Source organism: Myxine glutinosa, chromosome 3 (genome assembly GCF_964187855.1).
Source record: "Myxine glutinosa chromosome 3, kmMyxGlut1.1, whole genome shotgun sequence".
NCBI lineage: Eukaryota > Metazoa > Chordata > Myxini > Myxiniformes > Myxinidae > Myxine > Myxine glutinosa.
Genome location: NC_136263.1, coordinates 193,750,288 through 193,768,193, shown reverse-complemented (window position 1 = coordinate 193,768,193; position 17,906 = coordinate 193,750,288). Strand labels below are relative to the sequence as shown.

At 52.4% G+C, this 17,906-nt stretch overlaps 1 protein-coding gene across 3 annotated transcripts in view; it reads left to right on the top strand.

The window, feature by feature from the left end:
* Positions 1-17,220, top strand: part of SAPCD2 (suppressor APC domain containing 2) — a 34,734-nt gene extending 17,514 nt beyond the window's left edge. For 2 of the 3 annotated variants that reach the window (XM_078774923.1, XM_068109580.2), the window contains one exon: positions 16,193-17,220. In XM_078774923.1, the coding sequence (XP_078631049.1) occupies positions 16,193-16,321 (129 nt within the window). In that variant the 3' untranslated portion in view covers positions 16,322-17,220. The remainder of the gene's footprint in view (positions 1-16,192) is intronic. The other variant, XM_068109581.2, reaches the window with a different exon arrangement.
* Positions 17,221-17,906: the final 686 nt, after the last annotated feature.

The following is a 17,906-nucleotide window of genomic DNA, read 5'->3' as shown; positions in this document are numbered from 1 at the left end:
TCACAGGTTGCTATAAAGTGTATATTGGGATGTGGGGTCGGGCAGTGCTGCCACCGGCCCGTAGACCAAAGGTAACCACCATGAGGTCAATAACTCCATAGCTTTTCAATGTCCAATATGTCCCGAAACCACCGCTGGAAAAAGCTCATCCAGCTGGGCAGTGCCTGCTAGTAAAATAAATAGATATGATACAAGTTTCTCACGACAGTTATCAGAAGAACACTTGATGTTTAATACACTGACGATGTGTTTCGTAAACATAACTAAAAGCTGAAAATATTTTAATACCAAAGAAAGGTGATTCTTAAAGCAATGGATTTATTCAATGTGGAAAAGATACCTCGGCAACTACCATTTTGCAAAAGGGGAAATTGCATGCAAGACTAATGCGCAGTGTGGTTTTATCACCTGCATATATCGTTGTTACAATTCTCAGCTTTGTCTGTACAGCTACAGATTGAACAGCATGGTGGACAAGCTTTTCTGCATTGAACCGTAAACTTGTGATTATTTTCCAACATGCCTTGAGAATTGAAGGAAGTGACATGAGGATTGGAAGCAAATAATTATCCTCCTACTTCCATCCCATTGCACCTGGTACTGGAAGGATTAGGTACCAACCATGAACTCGCAACCGCTACGGGTGTCTGATGGTGACGTCGTTGGATGCAAAATATCAGTGCGTCACTTAAAGGTGGAATATATTCAGGTGACCGATTCTTCAAGAAGGGCTGACATTTTGGCAGTGTCCGCTGTTTTATGATCATTTTGTAGATTCTCTAAATGAATGCTTCCGGATTATTTGTCGTCGCAGTCGAAGATCACTTTTGCCCTAAGTCTTTCTTCAATTAATGATGGCTCTGTAACACTCCCCAAGCTGTTTTCTTTCCATGTCCGGCATAGAAGGAAGTGGTAATGCTACTTGACCAGGCATGAAATGGGAGAAGTGTTTCCAGTACACTTGGACCGTATTGAATTTGCGAAAACATATGCATTGGGATACAATTTTAGCTTGTTTTCTGTTCCAGATTTTAGGCACGACCTTGGAAGGTCATCCTGTGAAAGTTTGCCAAGAGATGTCGGTGTTATGTGAAGCAACGACAGTGTTTCCTGCATCGTTTTGAATTCATTGTAACACAAGAACGGCACGAGGTAGAGCACATACCTCTGCCAGACTGAACACTTTGCCTTCTGTATCCCACCAATAGGCTGGATCTGAACCAAAATCGAATCTGCTTGTTCGTGCCGCCATACCAACCATCGTCCATCAAGTTTTGTCAAAATCCGTCCATATCGTTTTGAGATATCATGATATATATTTATTGACATATGTGGGAAAATTACATGCACAGACCAGGAATCGAACCCAGGTCCTCTGGAAAACCGTACCAGTGCTCTGCTATCTGGGTGACCCTGACTGAGCATGCAATTTTCCCACACATATGATTGCCACTCTCTTTCCGTCAGTGCTTCCGGGGCACTCGCTGCCAACCACAGGAGCACCATCGGCCTGCTCATGAGAGGGTCTTCCTCCAATGGGAGGACAAATCCATGTCCGCTATTGCAAACACCACTGGGGAGGTAGAAACACAATTAGATAAATGAACAGGATTATAATTAATTAATTGACACATGTGGGAAAATTTACATGCCCAGACCATGATTATGATGTCGAGTCTCCTCGGGCAATGATGATGGCATTGTTTTTCTATGGCTGGTACACACGGACGATAAAGTGCGGTATATATGGGGGATCACCACTCCTCTCCGTCTCTCTGCTGGCCTTTGAGAAATTCACCCTCTTCCGCCCGTGCTGTTGGAGTCGACTGGACTCTCATCCACCAGATGTGCAGAGCCATCTGCCATTTAAACCGCATGGCTGCGGACCGTTACCCTGGTAAGGGGTGCTGACAGATACTACACCTTGCCCACAGGTGATCTGGGGTGATGCAAGGCAGTGGCGTACATCTCCCTGAGACCATGATGGCAGATGGCAGAGCACTGGTACAGTTCAACAGAGAACCAGGGTTTGATTCCTGGTCTGGGCACGGCCGGCATAGAAGGAATGTCACGGGCCAATGTCTGGCCTACCACTTTGCGGCTGAGCTGTTGTTGCTCCTAGATGTTTCCACTTCGCAATAACAGCACTTACAGTTGACTAGGCAAGCTCTAGCAGGGGAGAAATTTAATGAACTGACTTGTTGGAAAGGTGACATCCTATGACGGTGCCACGTTGAAAGTCACTGAGCTCTTCAGTACGGCCCATTCTACTGCCAATGTTTGTCTATGGAGATTGCATGTCTGTGTGCTTGATTATATATACCTGTCATCAATGGGTACCCTGGTGTGTACCCTGGCACCCTGGTTTAGAATAGGTACACCGTATCCCTGCGTGTCGTAAGAGCCGACTAAGAGGGTTGGCGTCAGGAAGGGCATCCAGCCATAAAAACATTGCCTCAAAAAGAGAACCATGACAATTAGAACTACATATGAGCAGGGTACAGCCCGAAGTGGAGATCGGTTTCTGAGGTTTGGGACATGGAATGTAGGGACAATGACAGGGAGATCAAGAGAAGTGGTGGAAGTATTGATCAGAAGAAGAGTGGACATATGTTGTGTGCAAGAGACGAGATGGAAGGGAAGTGGTGTGAGAATGGTGAAGGGTAGGCAGGGACAGAAATACAAGTTTGTGTGGCAAGGGTGCCCGGAGGGCGTGAATGGTGTTGGTGTCCTGTTTTCTGAGGAGTTTGTAGACAGTGTGGTGAGTGTGACTAGAGTGAGTGATAGGTTGATGATGGTGAAAATGATGATTGGAAAGCTCTTTGTGAACGTCATCTCGGGATATGCTCCGCAGGTTGGTCGGAACGATGAAGAGAAGGACAAGTTCTGGTGTGCGATAGAGAAGCTGATGGAAAACGTGAAAGATGAGAAAGTTGTTGTGGTAGGAGGAGACCTAAATGGACATGTGGGAAGGAGTATGGACGGTTTTGAGGGAGTTCATGGGGGTTACGGATATGGTGTGAGAAATGGAGAAGGTGAAAGGATTTTGGAGTTTTCTGATGGAGCTGATTTGTTGATTTGTAATACTCAGTTCCAGAAAGAGGATAATAAGCTTGTTACATACACGTCAGGTGGGTCGACGACAACCGTTGACTACCTGATGGTGCATAGGCGAGATAGGGGGCACCTCTGGGACACAAAGGTGATCCTGGGGGAGGAGGCTGTTTCACAGCACCACTTGGTTGTCTGCGACATAAGGGTGAAAGGTGCGAGGAGAGCTTGGCGGGTGAAGTACCAACCGAGAATGAAGGTGTGGAGGTTGAAAGAGGTGACAATAAGGGAGGCATTAAAAGAGAGGCTGAGTAGGGTGGAGGATGATGTGGTTGAGCTTGAAAGTGGTTGGATGTCAATGAAAGATAGTCTGTTGGGAGCCGTTGGTGAGGTATGTGGATGGACAAAAGGACCACCGAGGCACTCGGAAACATGGTGGTGGGATGATGAAGTTGGAAAGAGGATTGACGAGAAGAGAAAGAATTTCAAGGAGTGGCAGAAGGCGAAGGGTACGGGAGCAGAAAAAGCAGAGCATGAAAGTTATAAGGCAGCCAAGAAGGCTGCAAAGAAAGAGGTAACAAAGGTGCAGGAGGTATGTAGGAAAATGTTCGGAGAACGCTTGGATTCGGAAGAGGGTCAGAGAGCGGTATTCAGGATTGCAAAGCAGACAGCGAAAGAGAGGTGTGATGTGATGGGGGTGAGTTGCTTGAAGGATGAAGTGGGACAAATCGTTGTGGACCCAGATGGAATTAAAGGAAGATGGAAAAGATATATGGAAATACTGTTGAATACAGAGAATGAATGGAATGGCAACATAGAGAGTAACTCAGTTTTAGGACCGACAGAGAAGATAACTGAGAAGGAAGTTGAGGAAGCAATAAAAGCAATGAAGAGTAGAAAAGCGGGAGGGCCGACGGGAGTTGTGGGAGATATGTTGAAGGCAGCAGGAAGTTGGGGTGTGAAGAGAATGACAGAGATCTGTAATCTGGTGGTGAAAGAAGGCCGCATTCCAGTGGATTGGGAACTGAGTACCCTCGTCCCTCTATACAAGGGGAAAGGTGACCCTCTGGAGTGTGGCTCGTCCCGAGCGATAAAGTTATTGGAGCATGGAATGAAGGTATTGGAAAGGGTGTTGGAGAGGAGGATAAGGAAGAAGGTGAAGATCGACGAAATGCAGTTTGCATTTATGCCAGGAAGAGGAACGACAGACGCGCTCTTTATTGTGAGGCAGTTGCAGGAGAAGTACATGGAGAAGAGGAAGAAGTTGTTTCTTGGGTTTGTTGATCTGGAGAAAGCATTCGATAGGGTTCCACGCGAAGTATTGACATGGGCATTGAGGAAGTTAGGAGTGGAGGAATGGTTGATCAGAGTCGTGATGGCAATGTACAAAAGAGCGCGCACAGCTGTAAGGACAAAGGACGGGAACAGTGGTGAGTTTGTGGTGAAGGTGGGAGTGCATCAGGGGTCGGTAGTTAGTCCACTACTATTTGTAGCTGTGATGGAGGTGCTGGCTCAGAACGTAAAGGAGGGTTTACCGTGGGGGTTGTTGTATGCAGATGATCTGGTGTGGATTGTGGAAAGTATGGATGGACTGAAGGAAAAGATGAACAAGTGGAAGGAATGTATGGAGACAAAAGGTCGGAAGGTGAATATCGGAAAGACAGGTGATGGCAAGTGGTAAAGCATGTGGTGAGGTGGAAAGAACTGGGAAGTGGCCATGTGCTGTGTGCAGGAAGGGTGTCGGAGTGAACTCCATTCAATGTACAATGTGCGCTGAGAGGGTTCATCAAAAATGCAGTGGTCTGAGAGGGTCATTAACCAGTGTGGCAGCTACCTTCAAATGTAAGGTGTGCACAGAGGGAGCTGCAGATGGCGGAAATGTTGAGTTGAATCTTGGAGACGGCGTGAAGCTGGAAGGTGTGAAAACATTTTGCTACCTCGGAGACATGCTGAATGGAGAAGGTGGATCAGACTCGGCAACGGTTGCTCGAGTGAGATGTGCATGGAAGAAGTTTCGGGAACTGAGTGGCGTGCTAATGATGAGGGGAGTGTCGTTGAAGCTGAAGGGAAAGGTGTATGCTGCATGTGTGAGAAGTGTTATGATTTATGGGAGCGAGACATCGGTAATGAACGTAGAGCAGCAACGAAGGCTGGAAAGGGTGGAAATGCGAATGGTTCAGTGGATGTGCGGAGTATCGTTGAAAGAGAGGAAGACAAATGATGAATTGCGAAAGATGATTGGAATAGAGCCTGTGATTGATGCTGTGAAGAGGAACAGGTTGAGATGGTTGGGTTTGGTCATGTGTTGAGGAAGGATGAAAGTGACTGGTTGAGAAGAGTGATGGAAATGAATGTAGAAGGAAGCAGAAGACGGGGAAGCCCGAGAAAGACTTGGCTAAAGATGGTGGAAGAAGAAATGCGGGCAAGGGGGTTAACAAGGAGAGATGCAGAAAATAGGGCAAAATGGAGAAGATTGTCATGGGGACCGCAAGGCTAACCCCCGCTCTCACGGGGAAAATGGCCTTAAAATGCATGTTGTGTTGTTGTTGTTGTCATCAATGGGTGTGGCTGAAAGAGCTGGATCCACAAATTAGAAGGGGTGTCCGCATACTTTTGGTCATGTAGTGTATGTCCAGAGAGATGCCCCTGATCACATCTGACATTGACGGCTCCATCCCTTGTTGGGTGAGTAAAGTGAGGCCTCCATCCTCTTTAATGACATCTCCATTAAAGAGGATGGAGGCATCATTCAACTATAACGGCACTCGGTAGAGTGCATACCTCCGCCCGGCTGAACAGTTTAGGTTTTGTATCCTACCGATAGGCCAGATCTGGATCCGGACATGAACCAAAATCGAATTGGCTTATTGTCACCTAACTAACTCTTATCTAGTTTTGTCATAAATCATCCAGAAGTTTTGAAATATCATTGTGTAGCGGTTCCCGCTGAATGTACACAATCGCCTTGCACCTGCCAGGACGCGGCCAGGGCGCGATCGCCATGCCGGGCTCGTCAGGACGGGCCCAGACGCGCCTCTCCTGGGCATGCCCGGAATCGCTGTTCCCGGGCATGCCCGAACCTCCCGGGCACGCCCGGTCTCGTCTTTCCCGGGCATGCCCGCTCTCGCCTTTCCAGGGCTCGCCCAGAGCGCCCGGGCATGCCCAGCCTCGACTTGCCAGGCTGCGTCCAGGACGCCCGGGCATGTCCAGACTCGCCTTTCCAGGGCTCGCCCAGAGCGCCCGGGCACGCCCAGCCTCGACTTGCCAGGCCGCGTCCAGGACGCCCGGGCATGTCCAGACTCGCCTTTCCAGGACTCGCCCTTGACACCCGGTCTCGGTTTTCCCGGGCAAACGCCCCGGCATAAATGTGTATATATATTGCTGCCCGATAAACGGGCTTGTCAGAATACCTGAGCTGTTTTGTTTCAATAAAGTGTTACGAATTCATGTGAATTACTATTCAGGTCTTTGCTTATCAATGTGTAGTCGATTAAAGGTTGTTGTGATTAAAGGGTCAGGAGCCCTTCTGGGAAAAAGGAGACCGGAAACGGAAGGAAAAAGACACGAGGTCCTGGGGAAGGGACGATCTTTTTTTTCTTCCTCGCCCAGCGCCGAGAAGAGGGTATCGATATTGAGCAGCGTGGAAAAAGCTGCGTTTAAAAGCCCGTCTGGCGAGAGGGGTTACCGGGACGTGTAACTACCCTTTTACACGTCAAGTCGCCGTGGGTTCGTTTACGGAACCAAGCGTCCAGCACCGTTCGTTCGCCTGACAGTCTACAAGGACGCGCACGGCAGGCGCCTTGGGCCTCGTACGCATTGCGAGCCCCGAAGCCGCGATCACGAGCACCGACCTCGGTGGGCTGCCGAGGAGGTGTCCGCGGCAGCAGCTGTTCCCGGTACGCGACGTGCCCGGTGGAAGCACGTCGGGAAGGGTCCGTTCAACCGCCCACGTGCGGAGATCGAACTACAGGAGTACGGAGACATTGTGAGAGACATTGACCATGGAGGGAGTCGGGAGTGGGGCTCACGTGAGGAATGTATAAGATGGCCATCTTAGAGTTACTGTAGATGAGTTTACATCTTTGTAGTATTGATTGCTGATTGTTGATGGTGGTTGATTGCTCGGGGAATATATCATTGATTGTTCCGGATCCTTGGTGTGGGGTGTCTTATTGATTGGAATTCATATTGATTGCGTTACAAAAGCGCATAAATAATATATCTTTCTGGCGGAGTTCCTCTCACGGTCCGGGGGTCACCGATACCAGGTAGTCACCGGGAGGACCACGTAACAGAATTGGGGGCTCGTCCAAATTACGATTTGCGGATTTGCAATTGGGTCTATGTCCGGGATCTAAAAATTGTATAAAATAATAAAATAATATTTTTATTAATTAAAATTTATTAATTAAGTATTAATTGGTAATTTTTTGGGGAAATTGGGGGTAAAGTCTTGGGTGAAGGTTAACAGGTGTTAACGATAGGCACCATGGCGTTTGTGGCACAGAACTTTGCGGTAACCCCGAGTGAGGCACAGTTCCGAGCGTTACTAAAGTCGGACCTCTTGAAATTGGCCAAACATTTTAACTTGGAGGTCCGAACTAATTTGAGGAAGGCAGAGTTGCAGACCACGGTGATACAATCTATGGTGGGATTAGGAACATGGGACGAGTTAGCCTGGGAGTGGCTACCCGAAGAACCAGAAGACGTTGAGCTCCGGAAACTGGAGTTGCAATTACGGAGCCAGGAACGGATCAAAGAAGAAGAAAGGAAAGCAGAAAAGGAAAGAGCAGAAGAAGAAAGGAAAGCAGAAAAGGAAAGAGCAGAAGAAGAAAGGAAAGCAGAAAAGGAAAGAGCAGAAGAAGAAAGGAAAGCACAAAAGGAAAGAGCAGAAGAAGAAAGGAAAGCAGAAAAGGAAAGAGCAGAAGAAGAAAGGAAAGCAGAAAAGGAAAGATCAGAAGATGAAAGGAAAGCAGAAGAGAGGAGAGAAGAGAAACAAGCAGAGGAAAGGAGAGTGGAACGAGAACTCCAGGAAAGGTTAGAAGGGAGAAAAGCAGAGGAGAGGAGAGCTGCAAGGGAACTCGAAGCAGAGGAGAGAAAAGCCGAAAGGGAATTAAAGGAACGTGACATGGCGCTTCAGCAAGAAATTAAATTCAAGGAGCTGGAGTTAATGAGAGAACGGGGAGAGGTACCACCCTTGCTGACTGGGCCGACACCTAGCCAGAACACCTGGGATGTGGGCAGATATGTGAGGCTGGTTCCACCCTTCAGTGAAAAGGAAGTCGCTAAATTTTTTCCACACTTTGAGAAAGTGGCTCGACAGTTAAACTGGCCGGAGGAGGCCTGGACCATACTAGTGCAAAGTGTGCTGGTGGGAAAAGCTCAAGAGATTTATTCGGCGCTACCAATGGACCAATGTGCAGATTATGAGGTATTGAAGAAGCACATCCTCAAAGCCTATGAGTTGGTTCCGGAAGCTTACCGGCAAAAATTCAGAAATGCCAGGAAGAGGGAGAGTGAGACCCATGTGGAGTTTGCTAGAGTGAAAGAAAATATGTTTGATCGGTGGTGTGAGTCAAAAGGAGTCGGGAACGACTTCGAAGCATTGCGTGACCTGATGCTGGTGGAGGAATTTCAACAGTGTGTCCACGAGGACATCAAAGTGTACCTGCAGGAAAAGAAAGTACCGAAGTTGTGGGACGCAGCCACCATGGCAGATGATTATGCCTTAACACACCGGATAGGGGTCCACGAACCTAACTCGTCGCCTAGATCTCCGCAGGGGAGGTGTGGAACAGCAGGTGCGGAGAACGACAATACATGGCGGCGGCCTCGAGATGAATATGGGGACAACGCTGATACCCGAACTGTTCGAAATCAGGGGGCTACGGGCCCAAGACAAACTTATTTTTCGGGGGGCCCGAGGCAGACCACGAGTTTTTCCTCCGGGCCTACTTGCGCTTTTTGCAAGAAACCTGGACACTTGATGTCCAGTTGTTACCTCATGAAAAGGGACAACCCAGAGTGGAGTCCGACTAGTACAACTCCGAATGCGATGGCAAGCGTAAGAAATCGCCCACAGAAGAGTTACCAACCATTTATTTATGAGGGGTTGGTCTCACTCAAGGGAGACTTGACTAACCCAAGACCGGTTAGGGTTTTGAGGGACACAGGAGCCCATCAATCCTTAATGCTTGAAGGCATTTTGCCATTGTCAAAGAGTACCGCAACTGGTGATAGTGTTCGGTTACAAGGGATCGGTGGCTGTGTTAGTGCCCCACTTCATGTCATCCATTTGGAATCCGATTTGGTGTCAGGACCGGTCACCGTCGGTTTACAAGCCACGCTTCCTGTAGAGGGAGTATCTGTGATTATCGGGAATGATTTGGCCGGGGGGCAAATTTATGGTAACCCGAGGGTTGGTAAAGAGCACAGCAGGGAAAATAACACCACACCAGCTCGGGATGGCGACAAAAGTTCCAAGTTATTTGTAGGGGGACTGAACTTCAACACAGAGGAAGAAGTTCTGACCTCTGTCTTTAACAGATATGGGCTGCTGGTGGAAGTGCGGGTGGTAAAAGACAGGGAAACGCAACGGTCAAGAGGGTTCGGCTTTGTCACGTTTGCAAGCACAAGAGACGCCAGGGAGGCAGAGAAGAATTGGAATGGTAAGGATTTGGAAGGTCGGACCATAACAGTAGGGAAGGCATTTCGTAGGCGTCGAGAGGTCTACAGAAGAGGACCACTTGGCGGTAGTTTTGGTGTTGGCAGCAGCCGATATTACTATGGAGGCTCCCAGAGTTACGGCACCTCCTGAAAGAATGAATGTCAGAGCACTGGCCGAGAAGGAGACCGCCAGTCAGGTAACGGCTGGGACAAGGGGTCCCACCGTAACTGTTAGGAGTCTGGAGAAGTTGAAGCACTATATACGGTGGAGCCGCCGAGCCGGGGCTCCTACACGGACTAACCGTGAACGCCACGTTCTTAAAGGCGTCCAGGTAGTGAACTTTCCTGCACGGACTAACCGTGAACTCCACGTTCTTAAAGGCGTCCATGTAATGAACTTTCCTCCCCGGACTAACCGTGAACTCCACATTCCTTAAGGCGTCCATGTAGGGAATACTCAGCTCGGCCTCCCAAAAAAGTGCTATCGAGAGGTTTAACTTTGGGGCTTTGGTCACCACCTCTTAACCGTCATTCAAGAGAAACTAGAAGTGGTTGACGCTTGGTCCAGAGGGAATTAATCGAGGGGATTGTGTGAAATTTTGTTGCTTTATTTTTAAGTGGTAACTGTGCCCGGGGGGAACTGATGATTTGGGGGTGTGAGTTATCTGGTTTGTTTATCCAAGTTGGCCGGCAAAGAAAGTTTTCGCTGCGTTCAAACTTTCTTTCTTGAAAGGGGGGAGTGTTACGAATTCATGTGAATTACTATTCAGGTTTTGCTTATCAATGTGTAGTCGATTAAAGGTTGTTGTGATTAAATGGTCAGGAGCCCTTCTGGGAAAAAGGAGACCGGAAACGGAAGGAAAAAGACACGAGGTCCTGGGGAAGGGAGGATCTTTTTTTTCTTCCTCGCCCAGCGCCGAGAAGAGGGCATCGATATTGAGCAGTGTGGAAAAAGCTGCGTTTAAAAGCCCGTCTGGCGAGAGGAGTTACCGGGACGTGTAACTACCCTTTTACACGTCAAGTCGCCGTGGGTTCGTGCACGGAATCAAGCGTCCGGCACTGTTCGCCTGACCGTCTACAAGGACGCGCACGGCAGGCGCCTTGGGCCTCGCACGCGTTGCGAGCCCCGAAGCCGCGATCCCGAGCACCGACCTCGGTGGGCTGCCGAGGAGGTGTCCGTGGCAGCAGCTGTTCCCGGTACGGGACGTGCCCGGTGGAAGCACGTCGGGAAGGGTCCGTTCAACCGCCCACGTGCGGAGATCGAACTACAGGAGTACGGAGACATTGTGAGAGACATTGACCATGGAGGGAGTCGGGAGTGGGGCTCACGTGAGGAATGTATAAGATGGCCATCTTAGAGTTACTGTAGATGAGTTTACATCTTTGTAGTATTGATTGCTGATTGTTGATGGTGGTTGATTGCTCGGGGAATATATCATTGATTGTTCCGGATCCTTGGTGTGGGGTGTCTTATTGATTGGAATTCATATTGATTACGTTACGAAAGCGCATAAATAATATATCTTTCTGGCGGAGTTCCTCTCATGGTCCGGGGGTCACCGAGACCAGGTAGTCACCGGGAGGACCACATAACAAAAGCAACTCAGACGAATTCCGTCTTTGGTCGCGTCAATTCTTTCGACTCGCGTTGGAGCGCAGCTCCTTCACTGGTGACCTACCGACATGGACACGGCAGTGACTCTTAAACTGCCTACCTTCTGGGAGGCTCACGCGGCTGTTTGGTTCGCCCAGGCGGACTCCCAGTTCGCCCTGCGAGGCATCACCGCGGATGACACCCGCTTCCACCATGTCGTGGCAGCGCTCGGTTCCGCCACCGCGGCCCGTGCCCTGAGCCTCCTCGAGCACCCGCCGGCTGCTGACAAGTATGACGCCCTGAAGACGCTCCTCCTCGACGCTTTCGCACTCTCACCGGCGGCACGCGCACGGCGCCTGCTCGACCTGCCCGAGCTCGGCGACACGCGCCCGTCCGAGCGCATGGACTATATGCTCTCGTTGCTCGGTGAGCACTCTCCGGATTTTCTGTTCCGCGAGCTGTTCCTTCGCCAGCTGCCTCACCCGGTACGCCTCGCCCTGGCTGGCACGTCGATCACCGATCCCTGCGCCCTCGCCAGGGAAGCCGATAAGATCTCCTCGGCGGGCCAACACATCGGCGTGGCTACCTGGAGCCTGCCGCCGTCCGAGGCGACGCCCGAGCGCCCTGCGCGGTTGGAGGCCGAACTGCCGGTGCAACTGGCGGCTGCCACTCCGCGCCGACCGCTTCCGACACGACGGCCGGGGCCTCCACCTGACCAGGCGTGGTGTTATTACCACGCCAGGTTCGGACACAAGGCTCGGACGTGCCGACCCCCCTGCACTTTCGGCAAGTCGGGAAACGGCCGGGCCGGCGTTCATTCCCAGCCATGAGCGCCGGCCACTCGGGCAACTTGCTTTTTATTCGGGACAAAGCGTCCGGGCGGCGTTTCCTTTGTGACACCGGAGCCCAACTGAGCGTCATACCCGCCTCCGAGCAGGACAGGCGGGACGCCGTTTGCGGCCCCTCTTTGGTCGCTGCTAATGGCTCGGCCATACGCACTTTCGGCCCGCGCGACGTCACCCTCTGCTTCGGCAGCCAGCGCTTTCAGTGGACCTTTGTGACCGCCTGCGTCCCCATGGCTTTGCTGGGCGCCGACTTCCTCTGCGCGCACGGGCTGCTGTTCGACGTCAAACGACGTCGCCTTGTCAACGCCGAGACCTTCAGCTCCCTGGCGTGCACGATGAGCAGCTCTGCGCCGACCGAACTGGCGTGCGCCCTCCCGACGGCGAACGAGTTCGCTCGCCTGCTCGCGGAATTCCCGGCCCTCACGCGGCCGACGTTTTCGGCCGTCGCAGTGCGGCATGGGATCGAGCACCACATACCCACTACGGGCCCGCCGGTCTATGCCAGGGCCCGCCGCCTCTACCCGGCCAAGCTCGCCGTGGCAAAGGCCGAGTTCGACGCGTTGGAGCACCTCGGCATCGTGCGGCGCTCCAATAGCGCGTGGGCCTCACCACTGCACATCGTGCCAACGCCGGGGGGCGGATGGCGCCCGTGTGGCGACTACCGCCGCCTCAACGACGCTACCACCCCCGACAGGTACCCGATCCCGCACATCCAGGACTTTTCCGCCCGTTTGGCGGGACGGGTCATATTTTCCAAAATTGACCTGATACGGGGATACCACCAGGTACCTGTCCGGGCGGCCGACGTCCCGAAGACGGCCGTCATCACGCCGTTCGGCCTGTTCGAATTTTTGAGGATGCCGTTTGGCCTCAAGAACGCGGCCCAGGCGTTCCAGCGCTTAATGGACGGCGTGCTGCGCGACCTGCCATTTATTTTCGTCTATCTGGACGACATCCTCGTTGCCAGCACGTCCTGCGCCGAGCACCTCCTCCATCTCCGAACACTGTTCGGTTGCCTCAGCGAGCACGGCTTAATTGTCAACCCGGCCAAATGCCACTTTGGCACGACGACTGTTGACTTTTTGGGCCACCGCATCACCAAGACCGGGGCCGTGCCGCTGCCGACCAAGGTCAAGGCCATCATCACGTTCCCGCGTCCCCGTTCCATCAAGGCCCTACAAGAGTTCCTCGGCATGGTGAATTTTTATCACCGATTCGTGCCCCGCACTGCTCAGCTCATGCGGCCCCTTTACGAGGCCCTCCGGGGCAAGCCGGCCAAGCATGACATTGTTTGGTCCGCGGCCATGGACGCGGCCTTCGCGAGCGCAAAACGGGCCCTCGCCGACGCAACGCTGCTGGCTCACCCGGTGCTCAACGCACCCATCGCCCTCACTACGGACGCCTCCAACTATGCGGTGGGCGCCGTCCATGAACAATGGGTGGACGGGGTTTGGCAGCCACTCGCTTTTTTCAGCCGGCAACTCCGGCCGAACGAGTTGAAATACAGCACGTTCGACCGCGAGCTGCTCGGTCTATTCCTGGCCGTTCGCCATTTCCGACACCTCCTGGAGGGCCGCCCGTTCACGGCTTTCGTCGACCACAAGCCGTTGGTGTACGCAATGGCCAAAGTCACGGAGCCGTGGTCGGCCCGCCAGCAGCGCCACCTCTCCGCCGTGTCGGAATTCACCACGGACATCCGGCACGTCGCCGGCAAAGACAACGCCGTGGCCGACTGTCTTTCTCGGGCCAGCGCGAACGCGGTCCACCTCGGCGTGGACTTCGCGTTCATGGCGGCCGACCAGACCACCGACACCTCGGTGCAGGCCCACCGGGCGGTGGACACGGGCCTCTGCCTGGCCGACATCCCCTTCGCGGGCACCGTCCTGCTCTGCGACATCTCCCAGGGCCAGCCTCGCCCCATCGTGCCCGTTTCCTGGCAGCGCCGCATCTTCGCCTCCATCCACGGCCTTTCTCACCCGGGCCGGAAAGCTTCTCAGAAGCTGGTGTCGGCGCGTTTCGTCTGGCACGGCCTTCGACAGAACGTCCGCGACTGGGCCAACGCCTGCACGGCCTGCCAGCGGGCCAAGGTCCACCGCCACACCCAGGCCCCGCTAGCACCTTTCACCGTGCCTGAACGGCGTTTCGACCACGTCCACGTGGACCTGGTGGGTCCCCTGCCCCCATCGCGGGGGTTCACCCACCTGCTCACCATGGTGGACAGGACCACCAGGTGGCCGGAGGCCGTGCCCCTCACCTCCACCACCACCGCCGACGTGGCGCAGGCGTTCATTGCCACCTGGGTCGCGCGCTTCGGCGCACCGGCGGACATCTCGTCCGACCGCGGCCCACAGTTCACGTCCGAACTTTGGGGCGCGGTCGCCCGCTCGTTGGGGGTCACGCTGCACCGCACCACGGCCTACCACCCCCAAGCCAACGGGTTGTGCGAGCGGTTTCACCGCTCCATGAAGGCCGCACTCATGGCCGGCCTTCAGGACGACGGTTGGACCGACCGCCTGCCGTGGGTCCTTTTGGGCCTCCGCACGGCCCCCAAGGAGGACCTCCGGGCGTCCGCCACCGAACTCGTCTACGGCCAACCGCTCCGCGTCCCGGGCGAGTTCGTGCCCGACGCTACCAGTCCCTGGTCCGCCGCACACCAGCGCTCGGACCTCCAGGAGGCCGCCCGACGATTTGCCCCCGTGCCAACGTCCCGCCACGGTGGCCCCCAGTCCTACGTCCCCCCGGCGCTTCGCACAGCGGAGTACGTCTTTGTGCGTCATGACGCACACCGGGGGCCACTGCGGCCGCCGTACGACGGGCCCTTCCGGGTCCTGCGACGGGGCGACAAGTCCTTCGTCGTCGACGTCGGCGGCCGGTCGGACCGGATCTCTGTGGACTGCCTCAAACCGGCGCACGTGGACGTCGACCGACCACCACTGTTGGCCCTTCCTCCGCGGCGAGGCCGCCCCCCGTCCACAGTTCCCCCTGCTCGACCACCCACCACCAGATCGGACCCCCCCCACGACCCTCCAGGGGTCGCTTCGGCCGGGTCATCCGGACCCCCATTAAATTGACCCTGCCGGTGCAGGTCGATTCTGGAGGGGCGTGTGTAGCGGTTCCCGCTGAATGTACACAATCGCCTTGTACCTGCCAGGACGCAGCCAGGGCGCGATAGCCATGCCGGGCTCGTCCGGACGGGCCCAGACGCGCCTCTCCTGGGCATGCCCGGAATCGCTGTTCCCGGGCACGCCCGAACCTCCCGGGCACGCCCGGTCTCGTCTTTCCCAGGCATGCCCGCTCTCGCCTTTCCAGGGCTCGCCCAGAGCGCTCGGGCACGCCCAGCCTCGACTTGCCAGGCCGCGTCCAGGACGCCCGGACATGTCCAGACTCGCCTTTCCAGGACTCGCCCTTGACACCCGGGCATGCCCGGTCTCGGTTTTCCCGGGCAAACGCCCCGGCATAAATGTGTATATATATTGCTGCCCGTTAAACGGGCTTGTCAGAATACCTGAGCTGTTTTGTTTCAATAAAGCAACTCGGACGAATTCCGTCTTTGGTCGCGTCAATTCTTTCGACTCGCGTTGGAGTGCAGCTCCTTCAATGCTATATATAGAAATATCATGCTCTATAAATCCTACTTTGGAAGCCATCAGAAAGGAGAGTTGGTCGGCCGAACGTGACGTTGATTAATATTGACTGCAGCGACACTGGGCTGCATACGGACGAACTGAAATCCGCCGCAGCTGACAGAGCTGTTTGGGCAAATCTGACAAAGTAACTTTGTTCTTTGTCGCTCTCGTTTCTTTTTTTTGTGTTTTGTTTGTGATTGTCTGGTCAACATAATGTATAAACAAGTAGTCGTATATAGTTTTTGGTATATATCGTATATAACCTCACTCCCTAACAGCTATTAGGGAGTGAGAAGGTTATCCGAAATTGCATTTTGAATCTTCTATCAGATACAGTACCCTGAGATTCCCTCTTCCCTTTAACTTGTGTTTCCCGACTTGTTCCTTCCCATCCCTAAACATGATGACAGGAGGTGGCTGCACAGGGTCTGCTCATCGTGCGGCTTCAAAGGGAGAAGGAGCAGCTTATCCGACAGCTGTTCGAAGCCCGTTCACACTCCGTTCAGGATGGGAATCCAATCGACTCCACATTTATTTGACGTCTTCTGGCAAGGCCGGCACGAGGAGGTTTAATAAGTGAGTGAGTCTTCCAAGCACTTCTCCCTGGGCGAGCTCCATTATTTGAAGAAAACTCTTGCTTATGCAAGCCCGGGTCCACTCATAGTAAATGGTCCGTTTTTGGTACTTGAAAGGGTATTTTGTGGTATTGTTGTTCCATCTGTAACATTGTCTAAAGGTTAATTGTCGAGTAAAAATGTTGATGTGTTGGGTGTTTCAAGACGAGATTGCGCGACGCTGTTAGGTGAACCAGTGACTATCAGGTGAACCAGGATGTTGTTTGATCAAGCGACCATATCTAGTGAATCAGCTCGTGATTTTTTTTGTGTGTGTGTGTGTGTGATCATGTGGGGTGAACCAGCTCGTCGTTTGATCGAACGACCTTATCAGGTGAGCAGGCACCTCATTTGATTGAGCATTCACGTTGCGTCAGCTTATCGTCTCATCGAGTGATTGTGTTGGGTCAACCGACTCGTGGTTTGATCGAGCGACCAGTACGGTTCTTGATTTAGAAGGAATTTTTGATGCTTCTGACGTAGTCTTGTCAAGTGATTTGCTGTTGTAAAGGTACGCTGATAGTTGTTGCATCATGGCTGTTTCCTTCTACATTTGCAGCCTTTATTGTGATAAACCAAAAGCAATTACTGCCAGTGAAACCAGAAACATAATTTGTTATTTCCTTTTTGTATTTGTTTAACGGTTTTCGTCGCCTGTGGAAATTTGTCGAGTCTCTTGTGTTGAATGTAGTGTCGAAGAAAGAAGTTGAAGTCCTGAATGAAATATTTTCATCATGGGTATTATTTACTTGTTTCTACTGCGTCCGGCATTTGTTTGCCATCTCTGCCTCATTTATGCTACAATACATGATTTTTATACTTAATCTACTCTGTCTCTTTATATTGTAGTGGTCAGATAACTTCGATGCCCAACAAAGTCTATAAAAGGAGCACAGACACCATCTACAACAATCACCTCTGGCTGGATCTTCGCGCCCAGGGTTGGTTTACCATACCTGAGATTATTGAAGCATATGGAACCGTGCCTGCGACTGCGTAATGGCGTTTCATTGGCAGAGCGAACCAGTGTTGCACCATATCGTCTATCGGACCAATTAACCACTTGGGCTAATTACCCCCAGGAGCGCTATCTCAGATCAAACCTGTGCAGGGTAAGTCAAGACGCGACATCAGCTCTTTCATGGGGTTTATTTTACAAGCAGGAAATTTGCGGGAGAAATGGCGGTTGGGAAATCAGGATTTGCAACACAATCGATATTCCCAAATGTACAAGCACATATGGCATCTACTCCCCTTATCCCCTTGCCATATACCTGCCATCGGATGGCTTGTGCAGTTACTTTTAGCACGCTACGCAAATTGATCCAGACACCAAAATAAATGAAAAAAAAAGAGAAAGAGAGAGAGAGAGAGAGAGAGAGAGAGAGAGAGAAAGAGAAAGAGAAAGAGAAAGAGAAAGAGAAAGAGAAAGAGGAAGAGAAAGAGAAAGAGAAAGAGAAAGAAAGAAACAGGGGCAGAGGCAATGAGGAGTGTCGTCTACATACCCTGA